Source organism: Lissotriton helveticus, chromosome 4_1 (genome assembly GCF_964261635.1).
Source record: "Lissotriton helveticus chromosome 4_1, aLisHel1.1, whole genome shotgun sequence".
NCBI lineage: Eukaryota > Metazoa > Chordata > Amphibia > Caudata > Salamandridae > Lissotriton > Lissotriton helveticus.
The window spans coordinates 228125276-228148466 of NC_136063.1; the positions used below are offsets into that span (position 1 = coordinate 228125276).

Consider the following 23191-nt stretch of genomic DNA (forward strand, 5'->3'; position numbering starts at 1 on the left):
TCAACTAAAGAGGAAAAGTAGATCACATTTTACTGTGCGTGGAGACAGAAGACATGTTTCCATCAAGGCCAAAGTTTGGCAAGTTCAAGTTTTCCAGCAACAAATGTCAGCCCTGAGGCTGTAGACCACATGTCTACAGACATAGGAAGCACAATGCATATTGAATAGGATTAAGAATGACAATCTTGTCTTTGAGTGATACAAAACTATACTGACAAGAGTTTAGTATCAGAAAGAGGAATACTTTTGAATAAAGAAGGAAGTAAAACAATTCCCCGGAATAAAACTGAAACTATATTCCCTTTGCATATAATATATGTTTATAATCCATCCATAAGAACCTAACTGCAGGATTTAAAAATCAATGTAAAATTTTTTCTATGTAAGGTGAAGACTGAATAGTTCTAAGCCTATGAATAGTCACCTCTGCCTACTTAGAAGGGAACATGATCCAGCCATATTTATGTTGATGTGAGAGTGGAAGAGAAAACTCAAATACATCTGTTCTGTAATAGAATAACAAAGTGCAGCCTCACACTGGGATGAAGATCAAAACATGTTGGTCAAAACATGCCCTTACAAGTAATAGAAAAATAAAAAGCAGGACAAATGATCTCCAACTTGCCCTGCAGCGGCAGTCCTCTATATTTTGATGAATAAATACCTGTAATATTAGCTTGGTTAATATTCACCTTTGTATATATTCTAGTGTATAGTTGAACGTCAGCTCAGTCTTAAAGTCTGTTGAGTCTTCCTCATCAGTAAAAGAGAAAGACAGACATGATCTCACTGAGATTTTCTTCGCTGTAAAGGTCACCATTGACTCCATTTTCTTCATTTGGATACTGAGAACAAACAAAAGAAGAACGCCATTTACCTAAGGCAACCTGATAAAAGATATTTCATACAGACTCTTGAATGCCATTTAATTAATATAACCCTCTAAACATATGTATCACAGACTGTGGAGGCAAGATTAAAATTACCAAATAGAATCACCACCATACAAAAATTAAAGATGTAAACTGTAGGCTTTACATATCTTCTACAAGTCATAACAATATTACCTCAGGAAAAGTTCAACAATTCTCAATGGTATAATGAGCAGACATTCTTTATGCTTTACAATTTCTGTAGGGAATAAGAATAAAGGTGCATAAGGTACATGATTGTAGCAAAGGTATAGAAACCCTAACCTCAATGGGAAACAGAACTTGTGTTGTGGTGTATGCTCTACTTAAACTGGCATTGCATAGTCATTAAGTATTATGGATGTCTTGTGAATATTGGGTAACGCAAAATGTCTAGAGAGGAGGGGAATAATAAAGAAAAATCTGATTTCACAGAGGACGAGATTCTATTTGGAACCATTCTGCAGACAAATTCCTTCCATTGATCTTGTGATCATTCAGTATGAATAGAATCAATCATCGAATGAGTCATCCTTCCATTCAGTTGCCATTAAGTGTAAGTTAATCTCAATTCTGCTTTTCCTAAAGTGAATCTATCAGAGAGAGAGAGAGAGAGCGCAAGAGAGAGAACGGGTAATCCCCCACCAGGTACATCTGGGTTTTTACCCTGCTGGAGGTTTCAGGCTTTTTATTACTACATCTACTTGAAACTTGAAGACAGAAATCACATAGGCACAGCCTTTCTGATTTCAGCATACAGTATGGACTCTGATAGGCAGGATATGGTGAATAGAAAACACCACCTTTATTACATTCGCTTTATGTTATGTTATGTTATGTTATGGTAATTTGTATAGCGCACGGCTGCCTCAGCCAAGGGGCGTCCCGGCGCTGTGAACAAACAGTTTGCAGAAGGAGAGAGGCGCAGAAATGGAACAGTTAATGGAGAGAAGAGTTTTAAAATGGAAAGTTATTGAAAAAGGTGGGTTTTGACAGCCTTTCTGAAGGCTAAGAGATCCTGTATCCCACGGATAGCTTCAGGCAGGCTATTCCATAATTTGGCCGCCAGAAAGCTAAAGGAACGGCCGCCCACTCTGGCCAGTCTGGTACGGGGAATGATCGCAAGATGCTGCCCCTCTGAACGGAGCGATCTTCTAGGGATGTATTCTGACAGAAGCGGGCGAAGCATTGGGGGAGAGGAGGTTTTAAGAATTTTAAAGGCTAGGCACAATGCCTTAAACTGGACCCTTTTGCCCACCGGGAGCCAGTGCAGTTTTTTCAAGGCTCCAGATACCGAAGAATAGCGCGGGAGACCTACCAGAGCCCTGGCTGCCGCATTCTGAACTCTCTGCAATCTAGTGATTTCAGCTAGATTTGCCCCCAATTATTAAGGGCAACCTTGGCTCACCTTTGGTAGTTTGGTCTAGGCAACTAAGCAATATTTAGAAAAAAGAAGTGAAGCAAGGCATGTACAAATAGCAACCAAACACTAAAACATTGAAAGAAATGAAGACCTACCATTTTAACACTACTTCTAAATAAAAACAAGAATAAGAAAATAAGTCATAAAAATGAAGAATACCAGATAAGAGGGTTTAAATGGCAAGGATAAATTACCTTAATAAAGTCAAAGGAAAAATAGGGGGGATTAACAAAGGTAAACTTGCACGTTTGTGTAACTGTACCTTTATTTTGTTATTAAAACATACATTGTATGAGTAATAGTTCGACTCTTCTCCAGCCATTCACTGGAATATCTTTTGATTTGCTCTGTGCACTGTATTCTGGAATATTTTGTTGCCAATCTTAACTTCTCATCTTATATATTCCATTCGCCCTGCTGCCTGTTTTACATTTTTACATGATATATTTCAGTGTGTTAAATTTCTTTCAGTGTATTACATTTATTTATAAAATAAAAAGCAGTATTCTAGCATTGACTCAATTAAGTTTGCCATCAATGTGAGACAACCTTCCTAATAAGTTATGTTAAACTATGTTAAAGCCTTAACAAGATAGGAGCAGATTACTGTAGCAGTAGCAGATCTTTATACAGAGGATGATCCATCTTGAAAGAGTTCTTTTATGTACCGCTCTTCCTTTCTTGCAGACAGCAAACCCAACAAAGAGCTGGTCATCCATTCGATAGTCTTTAGTTCTATCAATATAAAAACTCACCACCCTCTTGGGGTCCAGACGGTGCAGCCTCTCCTCCTCCTTGGAAGGGTTTGGGGGAGGATAAAAGGTAGGAAGGGTAATAGATTGACCTAAGTGGAAGGGAGACACCCCCTTAGGGAGAAAAGCAGCCCTGGTCCTAAGAACCATTCGATCAGCATGAATGGTCAAGAACGGGGGCTTGGAACTAAGAGCTTGAAGCTCACTTACCCTCCTTGCCGAGGTGATCGCAACCAGGAAGACGGTCTTAAAAGACAAAAGCCTCATGGGACACTTGTGTAAGGGTTCAAAGGGAGAACCCATCAAGTAGGTTAATACAAGATTTAAATCCCACTGAGGAACAATAAAAGGAGTAGGAGGGAACTTATTAGTGAGTCCCTTCAGAAATCTCAAAACTACAGGAGATTTGAAAAGAGACGGCTGGTCCGGCAAACAGAGAAATGCCGACAATGCCGAAAGATAGCCCTTCACCATAGCAACAGCAAATCCATGCTGTGCCAAAGAAAGAGCAAACTGTAATATATCAGATAAATGGGCTTTCAAAGGGTCAACAGATCTCTCCCCACACCAAGAGACAAATTTAGCCCATCTGTAAGAATAAAGGGACTTAGAGGAGTCACGTCTAGCTGATAATATGACATCCACCACATCGTGTGGGAGAGAAAAGGAGTTCAGGTTGCCCCGTTCAATCTCCAGGCATGAAGGTGTAATGTCTGGAGGTGGGGGTGTAGAACCTGCCCCTCCATCTGAGAGAGGAGATCTGCCCTGAACGGGAGAGGGAGTGGCGGGTGAGAGGAGAGGTGGAGAAGGTCTGCGTACCACACCCTTCTTGGCCAATCGGGGCGATCAGAATAACTTGGGCCCGGTCTTGGTGAATCTTCCTCAGAACCCGAGGAATCAAGGGTATGGGAGGAAACGCGTAAAGGAGTTGCGAGTCCCAACTCAACTGAAACGCGTCCCCCAAGGCTCCCTGCATCGGAAACTGGAGGCTGCAGAATGATGGGCAGTGAGCATTCTCGCGAGTTGCGAACAGGTCCACCAGAGGAGTCCCCCACGTCTGAAAGACATGATGAACCACCTCCGGGTGAATCCTCCACTCGTGGTCGGCCGAGGACTGCCGACTGAGACTGTCCGCTCGCACGTTCAGAACTCCGGCCAGATGATTTGCCATCAGATAAATCTGGTGGTCCTGAACCCAGGACCAGAGGCGCAGAGCCTCTCTGCAGGGACACTGAGACCCTACTCCTCCCTGCTTGTTGACATACCACATCGCGGTGGTGTTGTCCGTCAGGACTTGCACCGACAGACCGCGAAGGGAAGGGAGGAAGGCCTTGAGTGCCAGACGTATAGCCCGCAATTCCAGAAGGTTGATGTGAAGCAACCTTTCTTCTGGAGACCAAAGACCCTTGATCTCTAGATCCCACAGATCAGCACCCCACCCTAGAGTGGAGGCATCCGTGATTACTGTGGCAACCGATGGAGGCAGACGGAAGGGCTTTCCTTGAGACAGATTGCTCTCCGCCCTCCACCAAGACAGATCCGCTGCAGTTTCTCTGGAGATCCTCACTGACTCCATTGTGCTGATACCATTGCCTGCGGAGGCACCACTGGAGCGCCCTCATGTGCCAGCGGGCATGGTTGACCAACAGAATGCATGAAGCCATCAGACCGAGCAGGCGAAGGACCTTCAGGACTGGAAAAACCGCTCCATTGTAGAATAAAGGAATCATTTCCTGTATGTCGCGAATCCTTTGAGGTGGAGGGAATGCACGACATACAGTTGTGTCCAGTACAGCACCTATGAACAGGTTGCGCTGGGAGGGCACCAGGTGAGACTTGGGTACATCTATCGAAAAACCCAACCGGTACAACAACTGAGTTGTCTCCTGCAGATGCTGGAGCACCTTCTCTGATGACTCTACCTTGATCAGCCAGTCGTCCAAATAGGGGAATACTGGAATCCCCGACCTTCTGAGATGTGCTGTCATCACCGCCATCACCTTGGTGAAGACTCGAGGCGCAGTAGTAATTCCAAAAGGAAGGACCGCAAACTGATAGTGTTGCGATCCCACCGTAAAACGGAGATACTTCCTGTGCGACTTCAGGATTGGGATGTGGAAATAGGCATCCTGCAAGTCGAGCGACACCATCCAGTCTTCTTCCAGCAGCGCTTGAAGAACCTGTGCCAGGGTGAGCATCTTGAACTTCTCTTGTCTCAGATAGAGATTCAAGATCCTGAGATCCAGGATTGGACGAAGCCTGCCATCCTTTTTGGGTATCAGAAAATACCGGGAGTAGCATCCCTGACCCCTTTCCTGCTCTGGAACCACCTCTATCGCACCCTTTCTTAACAGTGTCAGCACCTCCTCCTGCAATAGTAACAGATGTTCCTCCGTGCAAAAACCTTGGCAAGGAGGGTAATTGGGAGGGAATTCCCGAAAGGGAAGGGCATACCCATTTTCTACGAGATTGAGAACCCAAAGATCTGATGTAACCGATTCCCAATCCCGTAGAAAGTAGGTAAGCTGACCCCCCACCGGACCCACATGATCCTGAATGGCGGATCTAAGGCTGCTTTTCTGAGGGTTAGAGGAGGTAGAGGAGGAAGTGGCTTGACGACCTCGAGGCCTAGCTCTTTGCTTTCCCATATAAGATCTGTACAGGGGGTTCTGCTGCTGCTGCTGCTGCTGCTGCTGCTGACCTTGCCGATAGTTGCGAAAGGAAGAGCGTCCAAAAGCTCTGAACCTCCTGGCTGAAGAACCTCTGATTTGAAGCCCTAAAGATTTAGCAGTTGCTCTACTGTCTTTAAACCTTTCCAAGGCCATATCAGCCTTCTTGCCAAAGAGGCCAGATCCATCAAACGGCAGATCCAGCAAATCTGCCTGAAAATCTGCCGAAAAGTCTGAAGATTTCAACCAAGCCGATCTCCTAGTGGCAACCGCAGTGCCCATGATACGTGTCACCGAGTCTGCAGTGTTCAGACAACTCTGTATCACTTGGCGTGCCGCAGCCTGTGCATCAGATAGAACCTCCTCAAAATCTCTCCTGCTGTCATCAGGAATCTTAGGAGTTAAAGTACGCATAGTGTCCATAAGGGCATGCACGTACCTCCCCATAAGGCAAGTGGCATTAGTTGACTTCAACGCCATACTTGCAGAGGAGAAGGTATTTTTAGCCACCTGATCTTGCTTCTTTGCCTCTTTGTCACCAAGGACCTGAGGAAAGGCACTCACATTCTTTTTGGAACAGGCTGCCTGTATGACTAGACTCTCAGGAGATGGATGAGACGTCAGAAAAGCAGGGTCCTGAGAAGACGGAACTCATCCTGCCTGGCACCAGCCCTCAATACTGGGGCCCCCACTTTTGGCCAAACGAGCTCGGTACCCCACCTAGCCCCTCGAATTCGGTAAAAAGTCTGGGCATTACCATCGACACCGACCTCTCCCTAAAAACCCATGTCGGTACCATCATCTCTGCGAGCATGTTTCAGCTACGAAAAATTCGTAAGATCTCCCACTTATTTTCCCATGAATCCCTGGTGCAAATTGTCATTTCTCTCGTCCTCTCCCGCTTGGATTTTTCCAATTCTATTTACTGGGGGGTACCTAAGTCCCTCCTCCATCGCCTCGAGCTGGTGCAGAACCAGGCAGCAAGACTCATTTGCAGAACCCCCAAGTGGCAATCCGCCAGGCCTCTCCTGGCCAAGCTGCACTGGTTACCTATTGAACAGCGAGCTGCTTTTAAGATTGGCTGTCTGGTATATAAGGCCCGGCAGTCTAAGGGCCCTGCCTTCTTAGAATCCCTCCTCAACTCCCACTGCCCGGCTCGCAATCTTCGTTCTGCTCATCTCCATCTTCTCACCACTCCGACGGTCAAATTAAAAAAACTGGGCGGCCGCAGATTCAGCTTCCTAGCACCTAAACTATGGAATTCCCTCCCCTTCCATATCAAAACCTCCGGCTCCCTACTAAGTTTCCAAAAGAGCCTAAAAACCTGGCTCTTCTCAAACTTCATTTAAACTAGGCCCTCCACCCTCAATCTTAATCACAGCGCCAGGAAACCTCCGGTGTCAGCGCGCTCTATAAATACAGCATAAGATAAGATAAGATCTTCTCGCCACACTCTTGGATACCGCAGGAGCTGACAGTGGTTTTTTCCACACCTCCATAATAGGTTCCGTTAAGGAGGCTTCATTAAACGGAAGCAATGGTTCCACCACAGAGCTAGGTGAATGCAAAACTTCAGTAAGAAGATTAGACTTAAACTCCACTGTTGGTAAAGTCAATTGCAGAAGCTCTGCTGCCTTCCTCATCACTACATGATAAGGCTGGACGTCCTTTGAAGGCGTATCAGAGCCGGATGGTAACTCCCACTCAGGAGAAAAATCCAGACTACCAGCATCAGCCAGATCCTCAAAACAATCATCCTCCAGTTCACCTTCCTCCATATCAGGACGTGACTCCAAATATCTTTGCTCCTCCAAAAGGCGTTGTGCTTCCCTTCTGGACCTCTCCTTTACACGCTTCGCAGCCGGATCCACCAACGACTCCGACGGAGCCGGGTTCCACGTCGGTATCGAATCCGAAGGCCCAGTGAGATGCTCTCGAGGTCGATCTGGAGCGGGCGACGCCGGAACCGGGAATTGCCATGGTGGCGTCGGAGCCGGCATAAAAGGCATGAATGGAGCAGGAGGATAGGAGTGAGGGACTCCTAAATTGAAAGCCAGAGGACCCATGGGACCCAGAGGTGCGCCAGAGGGGTACCACGCCCTTGAAAAGACGCCATACATAGCGTTTAAAAACGCAGATGGGTCCTGGCCTGGGGCTGGGAAGGGTGGCTGAAAACCCTCAGGCTGGTCTTGTGGATGGTTCCGATTCGGCTCTTCGACAGGCGCAGAATCCACATCCACAGAATCCACATCCACCTGAACCTCTTCCTCATCTCGGGCCGGGGACGGCGCCGGAGACGGATTCGAAGCCGGAGTTGCCGACTGTACCTGTGACTCCGATGGCGAGGCCTCACCTTCATGATCCGAGACATCCAGCGTGACCACCTTGGAACGTACCTTCTTCGGTGACCTCGACCTCGAGCCCGACTCCTTACCGGAATGGCGTCGGGACTTATGCCTCTTCTTCCTATGTCTCCTTCTCGACTTCGAAGCATGGTCTGAAGCGGACTTCGAAGACGACTCCTCTCGAGATCCGGATCTTGACTTCGATCACGACCTCAACCTCGCCCGACGAGAGCGAGACCTCGAAGATTTTCCCTTGCCAGCCTTCAGCTTCGCTACCAGGAGTTTGGTCTCTCTTTCTCTCTTTGGGTTTATCTTCCAACAAGATGAACATCCATCCACATCATGGTCAGAGCTCAAACACCAAATGCAGTCCTCGTGCGGGTCAGTAATGGACATCATTTTCCCGCACTCCCTGCAGGGCTTGAAGCCGGTCTTCTTTGTCGACATCGTGAAGAAACAGGATACAAAGGAGCAGAAAACGAATTATAAGGTAACAACGTTAGCGTCGACGACGCGGAAAAAGGGAACTGATGTCATCACGCCGGCGTATGCCTATTGTAGTGTCGGTGACGTCAGCGGAGTCGCGTGCGATGCCGTGCCTCTATGACGTCGTCCACGTCGGCGCGAAGCTACAAAGGAATTTCCGTATGTTGCTGACGCAAGGGGGATATTCACAAGGTGAGGAATCCACTGGCAGATGTATCTATCAGAAAGATCCCTACCAGATGTTCATTCTCACTGGCATGCCCATTTATCGAATATATCATAAGAAAGGTTTCCAATCTTTCCTTAATCTTAGTGTACTATAATTTTAAAAGGTTGGAGATGTCTACTAGCCTTGTGAAAGGTTTTCAGACACTAGATTTCCACTTTGCAGAAAAGTAATCATCCATTTGTAGCATCCTTTAATGTAGGTCACTAATAGTTGGCTTTTCTTCCTTGAAATATTTGTATACCTCTAGCAGCATACCCACGTATGCCTCTAAGAGCAATTTCACCTGTTTTAAATGAATACATTGAAAAGGTGAAAAATATAATGCTCCACACAATGTGGTCTACTACCCAATGTAGGTTCTATCTAATTCAGGCAGGCCCGTTCAAATAATACTTGACAAGTCAAGTAAAATGACTTAATTCCTTATAACTTTCATTCCATTAATTAGTTTGATAACAAATATAGCGATGCCTTGGTGTGTGTGTGTATATAAATATATATATATATAAATTATGTGGACCATGATACATCAAGAGGAAATATTATATTCATTATTAAAGTAATGGAGCTTAATAACTACAAATATACTATGGTATGGTTTTTCGTGCAGTACAAATGTAAAAGCAAACTGTGACTCCTTTATATGTAGAAATATGTCATGTAATGTTTAATTCAGAAGACATTTAATGAGGGTTCTGAGAGAAAGTCCAGAAATATTATGATTCATTCAATCACATTAGATTTCCCTTTTGGAAACTTCCCTTATATGTGCTTTGCATACAGCATGGGACATGTACAGCACATTGTTTTTTATCTAGTCTATGCTTCTTCAGTGCGTATCTCATGGTCTAGCAAATGTCAACATTAGGTTATATCGATAACATAATCAGTGACATCAAGAACTCTTTATTGACAACCAACTTAATATTCTGTTACTCCTAGGAGGATACATCTAAATTTAGTTCCATATTTGAACAATATGGCCCCAATTCACAAAACGGTGTGGAAATTAATTTGCTAGTTCGCAACAATATTTGAATGTCCATTTTTTAACTGTCCATGGTGGCTTGGCTTCTTTGGAATGATGGTTCGACTTATTCATACTGTCTGTGTTGGAAGACCATAACTTGATTTTAATTTTACGGACTATGTGGGTGATTCAAAATGGTGGATTATTAATTAAAGATCATATTTTTAATATCTTCTGAGTTGATTATACTATGTGATAATCTTATTGTTTTACTGAGACATTCAGGGGCCAATAGCGATGCGGTCAGAGCCTTCCAAGCTGCATCAAAATTGGCCATGTGGGTTCCTTTCTGACCCCCTCATTACAATGGAGGTGGTTGGAAAGGAATTGGTGGGTCATTCTTTTGACGGCTTGGAGAGCCCATCCACCAGTCGGAATGCAGCAAGCAATCTTAAAGGCGGGTCTTTCCGCCTTTGAGATTATAATGACGGTTTCCGACATGGTTTCCATGCCAGCCTGTCCGACATGTAAACCATGTCACCTATGGTCCCCCCAGTTAATCCCTGCTCCTTGTGGCAGGCACTTGAGGTACCTGCCACATGTTGCAGGGATAAACATCACTTCCCATTTTACTATGGGAGCATGCATTACAGCGGTAAGCAGACTTAAATGCATGCTCCCATAGTAAAATATAGGAATGCGATTGAACAGTGTTTGGTCACATCCTAATAGATTCTGCCCAACATGGTAATGAGCATTTTTATGTCAGATACCTATAGGCTACTGAAATGATTTGATGTTTCTTTTTTTTTATTATTCTTAGTGTAGAGTTTGTGTTACACTATTTGTGTATCCTTGCCCCAGTTGGAATACTTTTGAATTCCCAAAGGTTGCCAGTTCTGTACAGCCGCTCCAACAACCCCAGGTTCCTATGCGTACTCATGAAAACAGTTTGGAGAATTCACATGTATATTATTGAGAAGGCATTTATGCATGCACTTTGTAATCTTTTTGCTCTCTATTGATTTATTCCCCCTGTGGAGATTCCCGTTCTTCGCTTCCTCCACAATATTTTGGAGCGTTCCATTCAAAATTGGGTGTTTTCCTGCCCTTGACAGGAGTAAATCATTAAGAAAATATTTTGTGAACACTCACAAGTTTCAAATTTGTAGGTCTGCACACACTTTCCAGGATAACCCCACCATGGATGCTGCCTAGCAGTACATAGGAACAGATTTGCTCTCATGCAACATTATATAGTAATGGAGCAATGAAGTTATTTCCATTAATGGATATTACTCATAAATCCACGTGATGAAACTCTTTTGTTTGTTAAGGTTGTATTACACTCTATTTCTATATACAGAAAGTGACATATACCTTCGAAAGCTCCATTTGGTTCAATGTTCTTTTTCCTCAGATATATAGTGCATTCTGCCAAAAGAAAATAAGCTGTTATGATGTGCAAAGGATTACACATATACAGATTTAAAGTTCTTAAACTGTCAACACCGACTAAACATTTAAGCTAAATGACCAAAGAAGAATCTCTTTTGCTAAAACTAGTAACATGAAAGCAGATATTAGTTACTAAACTTTATTGAAAAAACAGGATATTTACAAATTGCTAGTTATGTGGGTTTACAGGGTGTTTAAAAGGGAAGTATTTGACCAAATTAAAGTGACTTAACGAAGGCTTTTTAGATGATTATCACAGTTAAAATTTTAAAATTAAAATTTAAGTGGTCTTAAAGCCTTATGAATTACTAAAATTACACTTTCTACCTTAAAAAGTCCCTGCTTTTAGTTGGTATATTAAAGATAAATTAAGTGAGATTAAAATCTAATTTTCTTTATTTACCTTTGCAAATGAAGGTCGTTTTAAGGGTTACACATCCTCAGCCTCTGATGAAAGCGATCTCATTAAGTCAATTCAGAATGTCTTTAAAAGCTTTGTGTTAATTGCTTCCAGCACGGAGCGAGGTGTTCATTTAGGTACCAAAATTCTCATAAAAATTCCAAAGTTGCACTAGTGAAGAAATGCTGAACAAGATGAATACTAGGAACATCTTTTCATAAAATCCATTAACTATTTTAAAACAATTTTAAACAATATTTTTAATTGCATACGTTTAGCGTGGCATTCAAGCAGAACCATTACACTTTGGAAACTTTAAAAAGCATTTTAATTTACGGTGAGCATGTGAACGTATATTTAAGTTTATACCAATTTTTAGAAATTGTCCAGTGTTTATGTGAGTCATTTATGAAGATCATTGTTATAATAGGTGTCCCTGATTACTACTATTTAAAACGTTTTTAAAATGAAGCATAAAAGTACTGTCTCACACATTGGTTTTCTTTCAAAAGTTTATTTAGTATCAAGCAAGACTAGACTTTGCTTAACACTACAAAACATTTCAAGACTCAAGTTACAAAAGAATACCACATTATTTGCATCTGTAATTTCTCTCATTTTACTCAGGTTTACAAGAGAAAGCTAGCAAATGGTTAAGAGATAAAGCTAAAGAGAACTAAATTCTGTTCAAAACCTTTAAAATAAAAGGTTACGCTCATATTAAAATAATGGATTAACATATTTAGTAGATCTAGTTTTTTAACACTAGTTAAAGAAAGGTTATTTTGATGGTCTTCTTTTGATCGCCTATTCTTCAAATGCAGACCGGAAATAGCAAAGTTCGTTGGTTTACAAGTCTTGCTCTTCAATTTGTGCTTTCAACAAAAAAAAGTTTAGGTTGAGTCCATCCATTCAGATTTACGCACTGTGTTTTAATAAAAAGGGATTGTTCTTAGAAAAATTACTTTGAACAGTATACAGGACTGGAGGAGATTGGATATTTCACAACATCTGACAGTACAATCAGTATCTGGTATAGGGTTGTTCTCTGTAGGTTCCCTTTGTTGTCCTTGCTGACAGCGCCTTGTGCCGAGAGTTAGTCCATTCTTCTTGTCCTATTTAAGGAAAATAGCTCTAATTATATTTATGTGATTATGGGAAATGAATGCATAGCAAATATGTCATTTTGCACAGCTTAAAATAGCAAGAATCCCACTACATTTATGGAACCATCTTGGGCACACACATCTTCCTTGATAACGTTTAGCTTTACTGCAGGTTCACTTAAATGGTATATATGTGTACAGAATTTCAATCAGTAATTGACATATTTATATAGCTGGATATAATGATGTAAAACTTCAATAATGTCTTCAAGTTTACAAAAAACACAATATAATATGTTCTTGTTCATTTCAGAAAGAATATATCATAAAATATAATGTTGTTGAATTATTCGTCAATAATGATTTAAATGACTGTCATTCTTTTATGTAATTGCCACTTTTGCTTAAAGCTAGAGCATACCCACAATGTGAATAACATGGTCAATTAGTTTTATCAACTTGAGGGATTTGCCTTTGTCAGTATATGACAGTACTAACCGGAAAGTGTAAGCAACTTCTAGTTAATCTAATTTAATCTTGGAGTGAATAACACCTTTATAATAGACCAAAACCTTCATGTTTTGGTGCATCTCTTAGTGAGTGAAAGTGTGTTTGATTATTGTTGCCCTGTCCATATTGAGAAAGTAACATTTCGTTGGATAAAGTGTCCATTTAACATAGATATATTGCACTAAACAAAGAGTTTTAGAGAGTTATGTCCTGCACGACAGCAACATTTTCTAATATTAATCACCAATGTGCAGCAAAATTGCTCTATTTGGAATAGCCTGCCATTCCCACTTGCTGCTCTTTCCATTATAAGTTACACGTGTGACACCAGCAGCTAAAATTGTTACTGACATCCAGAATCCACATTCATTTGTAATTAATATTAACAATGATAACATATGAGAATTTCATATAAAATATTATGCCCTGTTAACAACATGGACTCTGAGCTTGCATTTGGCACGTTCCTATTAAAATGATCTAGTGAATTTAAAGCAAATGGGGATAATTTGTCGAAGAAGGAATTGATAGCCCAATGGGATCTGTAAAGGAGTCAGCTCTTTTTGACCACATAAATAAAATTACATAATGATTTACAGATCATATGTTTCTAAATGTAATATCTAAGCGGAATAAGTCGTTTTCCGTCCTCTTTACCTCCCAACAGTTTAAGGAAGGAATATCCTCCAGAGAATGAAAACTCTACCATTAGATGAAGAGCAACATTGAGAAGAATATGTCATAAATTAAAAAAAAACACAGAAATAAGAGGAGTAACCATGGCATCACTATATGCGCTATTTACTCATGCATCACTCATGAAACCTAAAGTTAGAAACATAACTTAAGGTACATCCTAATACTAATGCTAAAACAAAATGTAATAATTCAGTCTCCTTTTGTGACTCACCATATGAATCATAGGAGTCATCACTAGCGCCATGTGGATAATCATAATACTCAGGTAAACTGAAATTAGAAAAAGGAATTATCAAAGATTAAGGTCATACATCCTGCATTAAGCAACAATACTTTGAATGTGCACTTGTTACATTTTAAAAGATACACAGTACAGAATATGAAGTGGCATTCTGTACTGAACTAAATTACAAGGTAAATATTCTATGAAGGAAAAATATTGTAACATAGGTCAAAATAGATGAGCATCATTTGTAAGGTTTTGAACTAGCACTCTATTGCTATAACCATGCATTTCATGCTTCTGTGCTCATTATATGACATAGTAGACCAACTGTGACCATGGCATTAGAAAGCAATATGGGTGACGATAGACCTGTAGCCAGAAGATGTTGGAATGTCATCTTGCTGTGTGCTCAACGACACTTTAATGCTTAATTGTGGAAGTGCATTGCAGTTGAATTCAATTTTTATTTTGACCTCTGTACATTAGAGATAGCGAAATCTTGCACAAAGCAGAGTGAGCTCAATTCATATAGGTTTTTCTGTAAATGATAGTAACTTTTTACTTTATACTTGACTATCCATAAGTTATACATACTAATGGAAAACAGGTTTGTGAGTCAGTCACAGTATTCTAACCAAGTACACGCAGTGCAATATGCTAAGGGAACACACCTACTGACACCCTGACATCTCACTCTGATCAGCCAGGCAACATGGGAAACCCTGATAAATTGGACACTACTCTGGCAGCAATTTCAATTAGTAGGGACACACTGAAACCCAAAATAGATACTGTGGTGGTGGATCTGGGGCTCCTTTGACATGCCCACCGGAAGATGACAGAGCTTATTATAACAACAGAACAGGCAATGGCAGAGCTTAAGTATGCCACCAAGGACTTTCTTAAGCAGATGAAATATATGGCCAAAATAATCTGGAATGTGGAATATAGATCGTGGAGTTAGCCTGTCATAATAATATTAAAGTTGTGGGCCTACCTGAAAGTAGTGAAGGGAAAGGCATGGTCACATTTCTAGGGGCATGGCTGAAACAAGTGGTAGACCCTAGGGGCTGTAGGCCTTTCTTGACCTGAGGAGAGTGCACAGGGTTATCGAAATAGCACCGCCTCCTGCAGCATCTCCCAGATCTGTGATTACTAGACTTGTCCATTTGAGAGAATAGGAATACATATTACATCAATCATGAGAAAAAGGCCCAAAGTTGTGGCCAACAACAAAGTACTGTTATTACTGTACTGTACACCGGCTGTGCAGCTACAAAGTGCCTACTTCATTGAACTGAAATTCACACTGAGGTAAATCGGAATGTAGTATTGATTTCTGTCTCCAGTTAAAATGAAAATTCGGACAGCTTTTGGTTCCAGGTTCTTCACAGATCCTCAGGAGAACTGGACAACACAATGAAGATGCAACCAAAGAAAAAAGCCACAGAAATTCAGATTCTGTATCAACAGAAATGGAGCAGGAAAAAGTCTTATCTCAAGCACCCATCTCAACTTCAGGCTCAGGTAGAGATGTCCCGCGCCAGGACACTCTAGAGTATTAGTGAGCGATACAAGCTCTTTATAACATAACATAAGCCAGTTGTGCTGGTCGGCCTTAAACCAACTTTACCTGAAAAGACAAAAAATCAATTCCCTAAGAGAGGCACAATTTCAGACTTAGACCCTTTGGTGACCTGAACCAGAGTAAGTGTGAATGCCCAGGATCATCCCAAATATGGCAGACTAATTTATGTAGGAGTCAAGGTGGATTACAAAATTAGAAAACCTACTCCATACACGGAGACAGGGAAAGATGCTGTCAAGCAATGTTGGCATTATACTTTTGTGCAAATATTGGAGGGCTGAGTGGTCAGCCGGAGAGCTGTATGTTCATACATAAACCCCTCTTATTCCCCCTTAAATTTTTTGAGTAATGACTTAGCAATTTGTAAGAAGTGCGACAGGAGCAGGGATTATTATTGTTATTACATTGCTCATCTTGGTTTGGATTGGGGGTTGCTACCTACCTGTTTGGGGAAGAAGGACCTGGGTTTGTTATGGTGGTTCTATGTTATATTGGTGTGGGTGGTGAAGGAGAAACCATTACTGCCAATTGATAAACTTAGTGTGGAATTGTAATTGGGATACCATTCACTAACCTGGAGCATCCAGCTGGTTGCTACTGTTACCCATTGAATTTGTCTCCTTGGAATTTTTCAGATATGGGACATGAATCACTGACGATTAAGTTACTCCCCTGGAATGGTGGGGGGGCTTAATAATATGAATAACCAGTATTGGATTCAGGTATACATAAAGAGGAGCTTGCCAGTTTAATTTTACAGTGCATACTTTACTCAGTTGGCCTCATCCTGGTGGAAATGTTTAATAGTATGAGGGGAGTGTGTGCACCTACCCTACCTCACTAAAGAGGCTCTGGTAGTTGCCTTACACAAACAAAGGAGGAAGTCCCAGTGTATAGTCCACTGTCAATACTCAATATTGATTATAAGATACTGAGTAGGGAGTTAGCAACTAGGCTATTATCTTACATGAAGATGTTGAGCCTTATGGCTCAGAATGGCTTTATACCTGGGAAAAGTACTGCTGTGGCAATCACAAGGGCTGTAGATATACTGGTCCACCCAAACAACACCGTTTCAAATCCCCTGATAATATTGGTAAATACAGAAAAAGCCTTCAAACCTCTGAGTTGAGATTATAAAATGGGGCTAAGAGAAGGCTTTAAGAAAAGGAAAACATTTTATACACACACCCTACAGCCCATATTGGTATTGGCACGGTCATATCGAATTTGTTTGAGGTAGAGAAGGGGTGAAATGTGGTGCTGGCTGTCTCCCCTCCTATTTACAATAGCCATCGAACCATTAGCCACCAGAGCCCGGTAGGTAACATTGCTTAGGGGTATTACAGGATTCAGTGGCACTTAGTACATCTCCTTGTATGCTGATGAAATGCTGTTATTCCTATGAGATATAAATGCAGTTGTAAGACTGAAAATACTGCCTTTTGGTAGATCAGAGTAAATTTGATTAAACTAAGCACATTTTTAGTTCGCCAACCTAAAGAGATTGAAACTATACCTCTGAAACTTGTAAGTCTATAATGGGAACTGACAACTAGTACATATCTGGGAATGGAGCCATACTGAACTGAAAGTGATTTGTTGGAAGGAAACGTAAATGTGTCAATTGCAAAATTGAAAAAAACATACAGTTCTGGAGGACACTGCCAATATTGATGGCTGGATGAATTTTTGTAGCAAAACTGGACCTCTTCTTCAACTGCTTTATTTATTTAGCCTATAACCATTATCATACCCAGAAGGGGGTTTAGGGAAGTGGATATCATACTCACAGACTTGGTATGGGCAACAGGCAGAAATAGGGTAGCACTGGACAAGCCGCAGCTTTCTACCATGGAGGGGAGAATAGCAGCCCCAGATATGCAAGTGTGTTACCTAGCTGCTCAAATGCAATGATTCCTGAGATTAATGGTAGAAAGAATTGTTGTGACAAGATGGGCCATGAGCCCACACTTCAACAATTAACAACAGTTTTTCTGTGGCCCAGACAGGGACCTCTCCGCCGCATTCGATACAGTCTGTCACAACACCCTTATACAACGCCTCAACAACGTCGGAATACAAGGAAAAGCACTTGACTGGATCATCTCGTTCCTCGCCGGAAGAACCCAGAGAGTCCGCCTCCCCCCATTCAAATCAGAGGCCACCGAAGTCATCTGCGGCGTACCACAAGGATCATCACTCAGTCCCACCCTCTTCAACGTTTACATGAGTCCCCTCGCATCCATCGCGCGCCAACACAACCTCAACATCATCTCCTACGCAGACGACACCCAGCTGATCCTCTCCCTCACCAAAGACCCAAACACCGCCAAAACAAACTTACACAAAGGAATGAAAGAAGTAGCCGAATGGATGAAGAACAGCCGTTTAAAACTAAACTCGGACAAAACGGAAGTCCTCATCTTAGGGTCATCCCCCTCTGCCTGGGACGACTCATGGTGGCCACCGGCCCTGGGAACAGCACCCATACCTACGGATCACGCACGTAACCTGGGCTTCATCCTGGACTCCTCCCTCTCGATGACCAGACAAGTCAACGCCGTCTCATCATCATGCTTCAACATCCTTCGCATGCTCAAAAAAATCTTCTGTTGGATCCCCACCGAAACAAGAAAGACAGTCACCCACGCACTGGTCACAAGCCGACTGGATTACGGAAATACCCTTTACGCCGGAACCACAGCCAAATTACACAAAAAACTCCAACACATCCAAAACGACTCATACTGGACATCCCTCGTCAAGCTCACATTTCCGGTCACCTGAAAGACCTCCACTGGCTCCCCGTCAACTAGAGAATAACTTTCCGTCTCTTCACCCACGCACACAAAGCCCTCTACGACCTAGGACCCGAATGCCTCAACACACGACTGTCCTTCTACACCCCCACCCGCCAACTACGATCGTCCAATCAAGCCCTCGCCGAAATTCCGCGCATCCATAGATCCACCATGGGGGGAAGATCCTTCTCCTACTTAGCGGCCAAAACCTGGAATTCTCTCCCCACCCACCTCTTCCTTACACAGAACCACCTCTCCTTCAGAAAGCAACTAAAAACTTGGATATTCGAAAAGTAAAGCACCCCCCTCCCCCCTCAAGCGCCTTGAGAACCTCTGGGTGAGTAGTGCGCTATACACATTTCTGAACTTGAACTTGAACTTGGGACAGCAACAGGCTATATGAAGGTGATGGAACACTGCTGGACAAGAGATCTCCTAAATGCACATACACAAGAACCCTATGCCCAAGACCTTCCAATTGAGGCCCTGTAGGCCTTGCTAAATAGGCACTGTCAGAAGGGAAAATGGGCATGGCATGATAAAGGCATACAGACAATAGAGGACCCAAATAGAAGGAGCATAAAATTGGAGCTTCTATAATTGATGGACACATCTGAAATACCCTCGGGGAACTTGATTTGTCAACAATCAGAGGTGGCAGTTTTGAAACATACATGGAAAGTAGGAAATAATGAAATGATCAAACATCAAAGCCAGAACCTGATGCACACCATGGAGGGTAAACAGGAAACAATCACCCAGTTGTACTAAGCACAAGTTAGCCAAGCCAAAATCATAACAGATGGATTAAGAGAGAGCTGGGCAGAGGACCTAGGTAGGTCGATTAGTTACGGAGAGTGGACGTGCATCCTTAGAAATATTTATCTCAGAATGCCCAACTCAAACTGATTCAGTTCTATTACATACACAGAACCTATATTACCTCAGCAAACCAATAGACATTTTGCAAGTGCCCATGTGCCCTAGATGGAAAGAGGAACGAGCTGTTTTATTCCCTATAGTTTGGTCCTGGTCCAACTTTGCTCTATTATGACATGAAGTAACAAGATATGTTTCAAGAGCCACAAGTAGACAAGTCATACTTCAGCCTGATAACTTTGTACTGTGTATGTTTCCCCCTTGCTAGAAAAATACAGTGAAAAGTACGTTTATAGAGCTAGCCCTGGTGCTGGCTCAACACCCAATAACAATAAGATGGAAAAAAGGTTGCTGGACCTAGCATTACCTGTTGGGAAAATGAGTTTAAAAAATGGGTAGAATAGAAATGTGTGCTGCTAATGAGCTATGTGAAGAGGGGTTGGGAAGTGATCATGACAACAATAAGATAGAACAAGCAAGGTAAGGGAAACAAAGCTCACTTCACAAAACGCTCACAGCTCCTATCCCCCTCAATGAATGATAAGAAGGCCATTCACTGAGATTTTGTGAATCACAAGGCACTCTCCTGAATACATTCCAAACTCCCAGTTCTAGTTCTAGGTACAGGAGTTCCAACTAGTGCAGGGGGTCTTCATACGCCCCCCCCCCCTCAACAGGGGGCCTCAAGCTTAAAGAAGCATTATGCTGATAACAGTGCTTTGTTTAAAGCGGAAACAATGAGCGGCAGTTTGCCGCTCTGTAAGGTGGGCCATCACTAACTTCTTTTGTCATTAATATCTTAGCTGGGAGTATCTATCAAAAGGGGAGAGACTCAAAATATGCTTCAAAACCGCTACCCCCATTTCTAATAATCACACTGATGATACTTTTACACAGTATTAAGACCTGCCTTCCCAGAAGTATGTTTGGCAATCATGTATTTGATTGCATTTTTAAACCGGTAACAGAACTTAATTGCAAAGTTTAAATAAGTCTAGAAATAGTTAAACATTGACAATTTATTAGAATAATTGTGAAAGAGTCTGAGGGGGGCCACGGGGAAGGAGGTTCGCCATTGAACAGTTTGAAGACCACTGTACTAGGATAATAACTAGTCCTCAGGGAAGGAATATATGTTAGTATTATGTATCGTGGAATGCAATGATGTACTTTTGCTCACACAGGGAAGCCACTCGATATTGTTTGGGTTACTTTACTTTGTTGGTTAACCTTGAAGTTTGTCCAGATGATGGCAGGAGCAGATGCTCATCGATAATAGGCCTTATAATGCCCTGAATGGAAAAACTGATTCAACTGAATATGAGGGATTGAGCATTAGAAATGTTATCTGAAATGATTGGATGGAACCTACAGTGACCTGTAGGGATTGTTGCACAATGCCTTTACCATTATAGTGTTACAACAGCGGATGCAGTTTATTGTATGTCTTGCTGAATATAATAGATTGAAAAACTAATAAAATATTTTTTTAGAGAAATAAACAGTGCGATGTGCTAATGGTTGTACTTGCGGGGAAATGAAAATGTGCCCAGTCTATCCTACTTCGAGGTCTAACACTTCTCCAGGGTCTGTGGGAGACTTAGATGCAGGTCACCTTGACAAGGTAAGTACTTGGGTATGACAGCAAGCTGCGTTCCTTCTGAAAATGGGGTCACTGCTAAGCGAGATTCAGTTTTGACAAGATTCAAACTGCAACTGACATTTTCTGTCACCTTATATAACAGTTGCTTTGTTATTTGTGGTAGCACTGTCGTCAAGCTTAGTGGCCAACAACAGCTGAGCCATAATCAGCCCATAGCAAAGAGCTTCTGCACAGTTTGCTCTTCTACTCAGTACAGTGCCATCAATTGTCTAATAAGCAATTATACAGACTGTTTCAAGGAATTGACTTTAGAATTAACCCACGTATGTCAAACAAACAGTTGCAATTTTATTCTTAGAATTAGTATGAAGAATAATAATCCCGCCTATACAACGCTTTCATATTCCAGCATGGTGTTTGATGCACTTCATTGTGGCTGATTCACAAAGAAAATGCGACTTCTAAAAATCAATGCTTATGGGTACAATTTTCATCCAGCTACCTTCCCTCCAGGACTACAAGTAACTATGTCTTCTGTAGTACAGTGATAGTCATAACCATTAGAACAAAGTAGTTGGCATAACCACGAAAAACCACAGGAGAAAAAAGGGGAAAACAAGTCTAGTACCATCAACTGTTTAGGGGGAGGCTTAGATGAAGGGTTTCTAAATGAAGTCTTACTACCCTACTACTTACATTAGAATCTGCTCTAGTATCGGAATCTAGGCAATAACGTCAGTAACTATATTTGGCTACGTAAAAATCTAAGTAGCTGTAGAAAAGCTCCCCAAGCAGAGTCCAGCACTCTGAGCCTGCAGTTCTTTATCAGCGTAACGTTCTCCTTCACTTTTTAAAGGAGTCTTGGTACAAATGGTAGCAGAAGTCTAGGTGTTGCTCTCGGTTGAAAAATCTCTATTATTACCAACACGGCCATGTGAGAAGCCTCAAACGGGAAGGTCTGCTTACATGCTTCTCTAGTTAACACATCTTGAAAAGCTGGATGACATCAACTGGCGAGACTCATGATGGAGAGCCACTTAAATCTGTAGGAGTGTAGGAGGAAGCAGCATCGCAGGAGACCGGGTTCTCAAATCTATGCTTATGTGGAGGTTGAACTTCCTTATCTTATCTTATCTTATCTTATCTTAATAGGGTTTTGTATAGCGCTCTGTCACCATACGTTTCCTGGCGCTGATTGGGTGCTGAGAGATGTAAACAGAGGGGGAACTAGCCAGACTGTGTGAAAAGACTGGTTTTCAGGGATTTTCTGAATTCCAGAAGAGAATTAGAATTTTTGAGCGTAAGAGGCAGCGGGTTCCAGGATTTGGGAGCCAAGTGGGCAAATCTGCAGCCGCCAAATTTTTTTAGCTTAATTGGGGGGCAGCTAGGAGATGGTGATGAGATGACCGTAAGTTGCGTGCCGGACAGTAAGGGATGACCAAGGATTTGAGGAAGGCAGGGGAAGTTCCAAACACAGCCTTGAATGTGAGGCAGCCGATCTTCAACGCAGCCCTCTGTTCGACCGGCAGCCAGTGGAGTTTGCGAAGTAGTGGTTTCGCCGACTGCCATTTCGGGATTTTATAAGCCAGTCTGGCCGCCTGGTTCTGTACAATTTGGAGCCTATGGAGAAGATATTTGGGTAGGCCATGGTACAGAGAGTTGGAGAAATCCAGGCGGGAGAGCACCAGGGCAATCAGGGCTTGAATCAGGGCCTCAGATGTAAGGAGATGGGAGACTTTCCCGACTTTTCTGAGCTGGAACATGCAAGATGATACAACAGCACCCACCTGAGGCTTAAGGGAGAGCTCTGTGTCTATGACGACCCCGAGGCTCTTAGCTGATTTAGCCGGGACAGGCGGGGAGCCAAGCTCCATCGGCCAGAACTGCGGGCCCCAGTAAGTGGGGCTATTACCCGGGAGGATTAGCTCTGTTTTATGGCTCTCATGATGGATGTGGATAAGGAAGAAGAGAGGATGAAGGTGGTATATCTGCTGTAGTCACTCTATAGTCTAGGCCACAACATAGACAACTATATAGGTAGCGAGATTTCTATTTAGAGGGCATTTTGTATGGTTCCAATAAGGTCTAACTATCATCCGCCGGGATCTCCTTCTTCTTCCTACTCTTATCCGT

At 42.4% G+C, this 23191-nt stretch overlaps 1 protein-coding gene across 3 annotated transcripts in view; it reads right to left on the reverse strand.

The window, feature by feature from the left end:
* Positions 1-23191, reverse strand: part of KHDRBS3 (KH RNA binding domain containing, signal transduction associated 3) — a 257176-nt gene that overhangs the window by 26509 nt on the left and 207476 nt on the right. For 2 of the 3 annotated variants that reach the window (XM_078686713.1, XM_078686712.1), the window contains 4 exons: positions 14170-14228; positions 11647-12758; positions 11166-11219; positions 693-845 (listed from right to left, as the gene is read on the reverse strand). In XM_078686713.1, coding sequence (XP_078542839.1) covers positions 12667-12758; positions 14170-14228 — 151 coding nt within the window. In that variant the 3' untranslated portion in view covers positions 693-845; positions 11166-11219; positions 11647-12666. The remainder of the gene's footprint in view (positions 1-692; positions 846-11165; positions 11220-11646; positions 12759-14169; positions 14229-23191) is intronic. The other variant, XM_078686711.1, reaches the window with a different exon arrangement.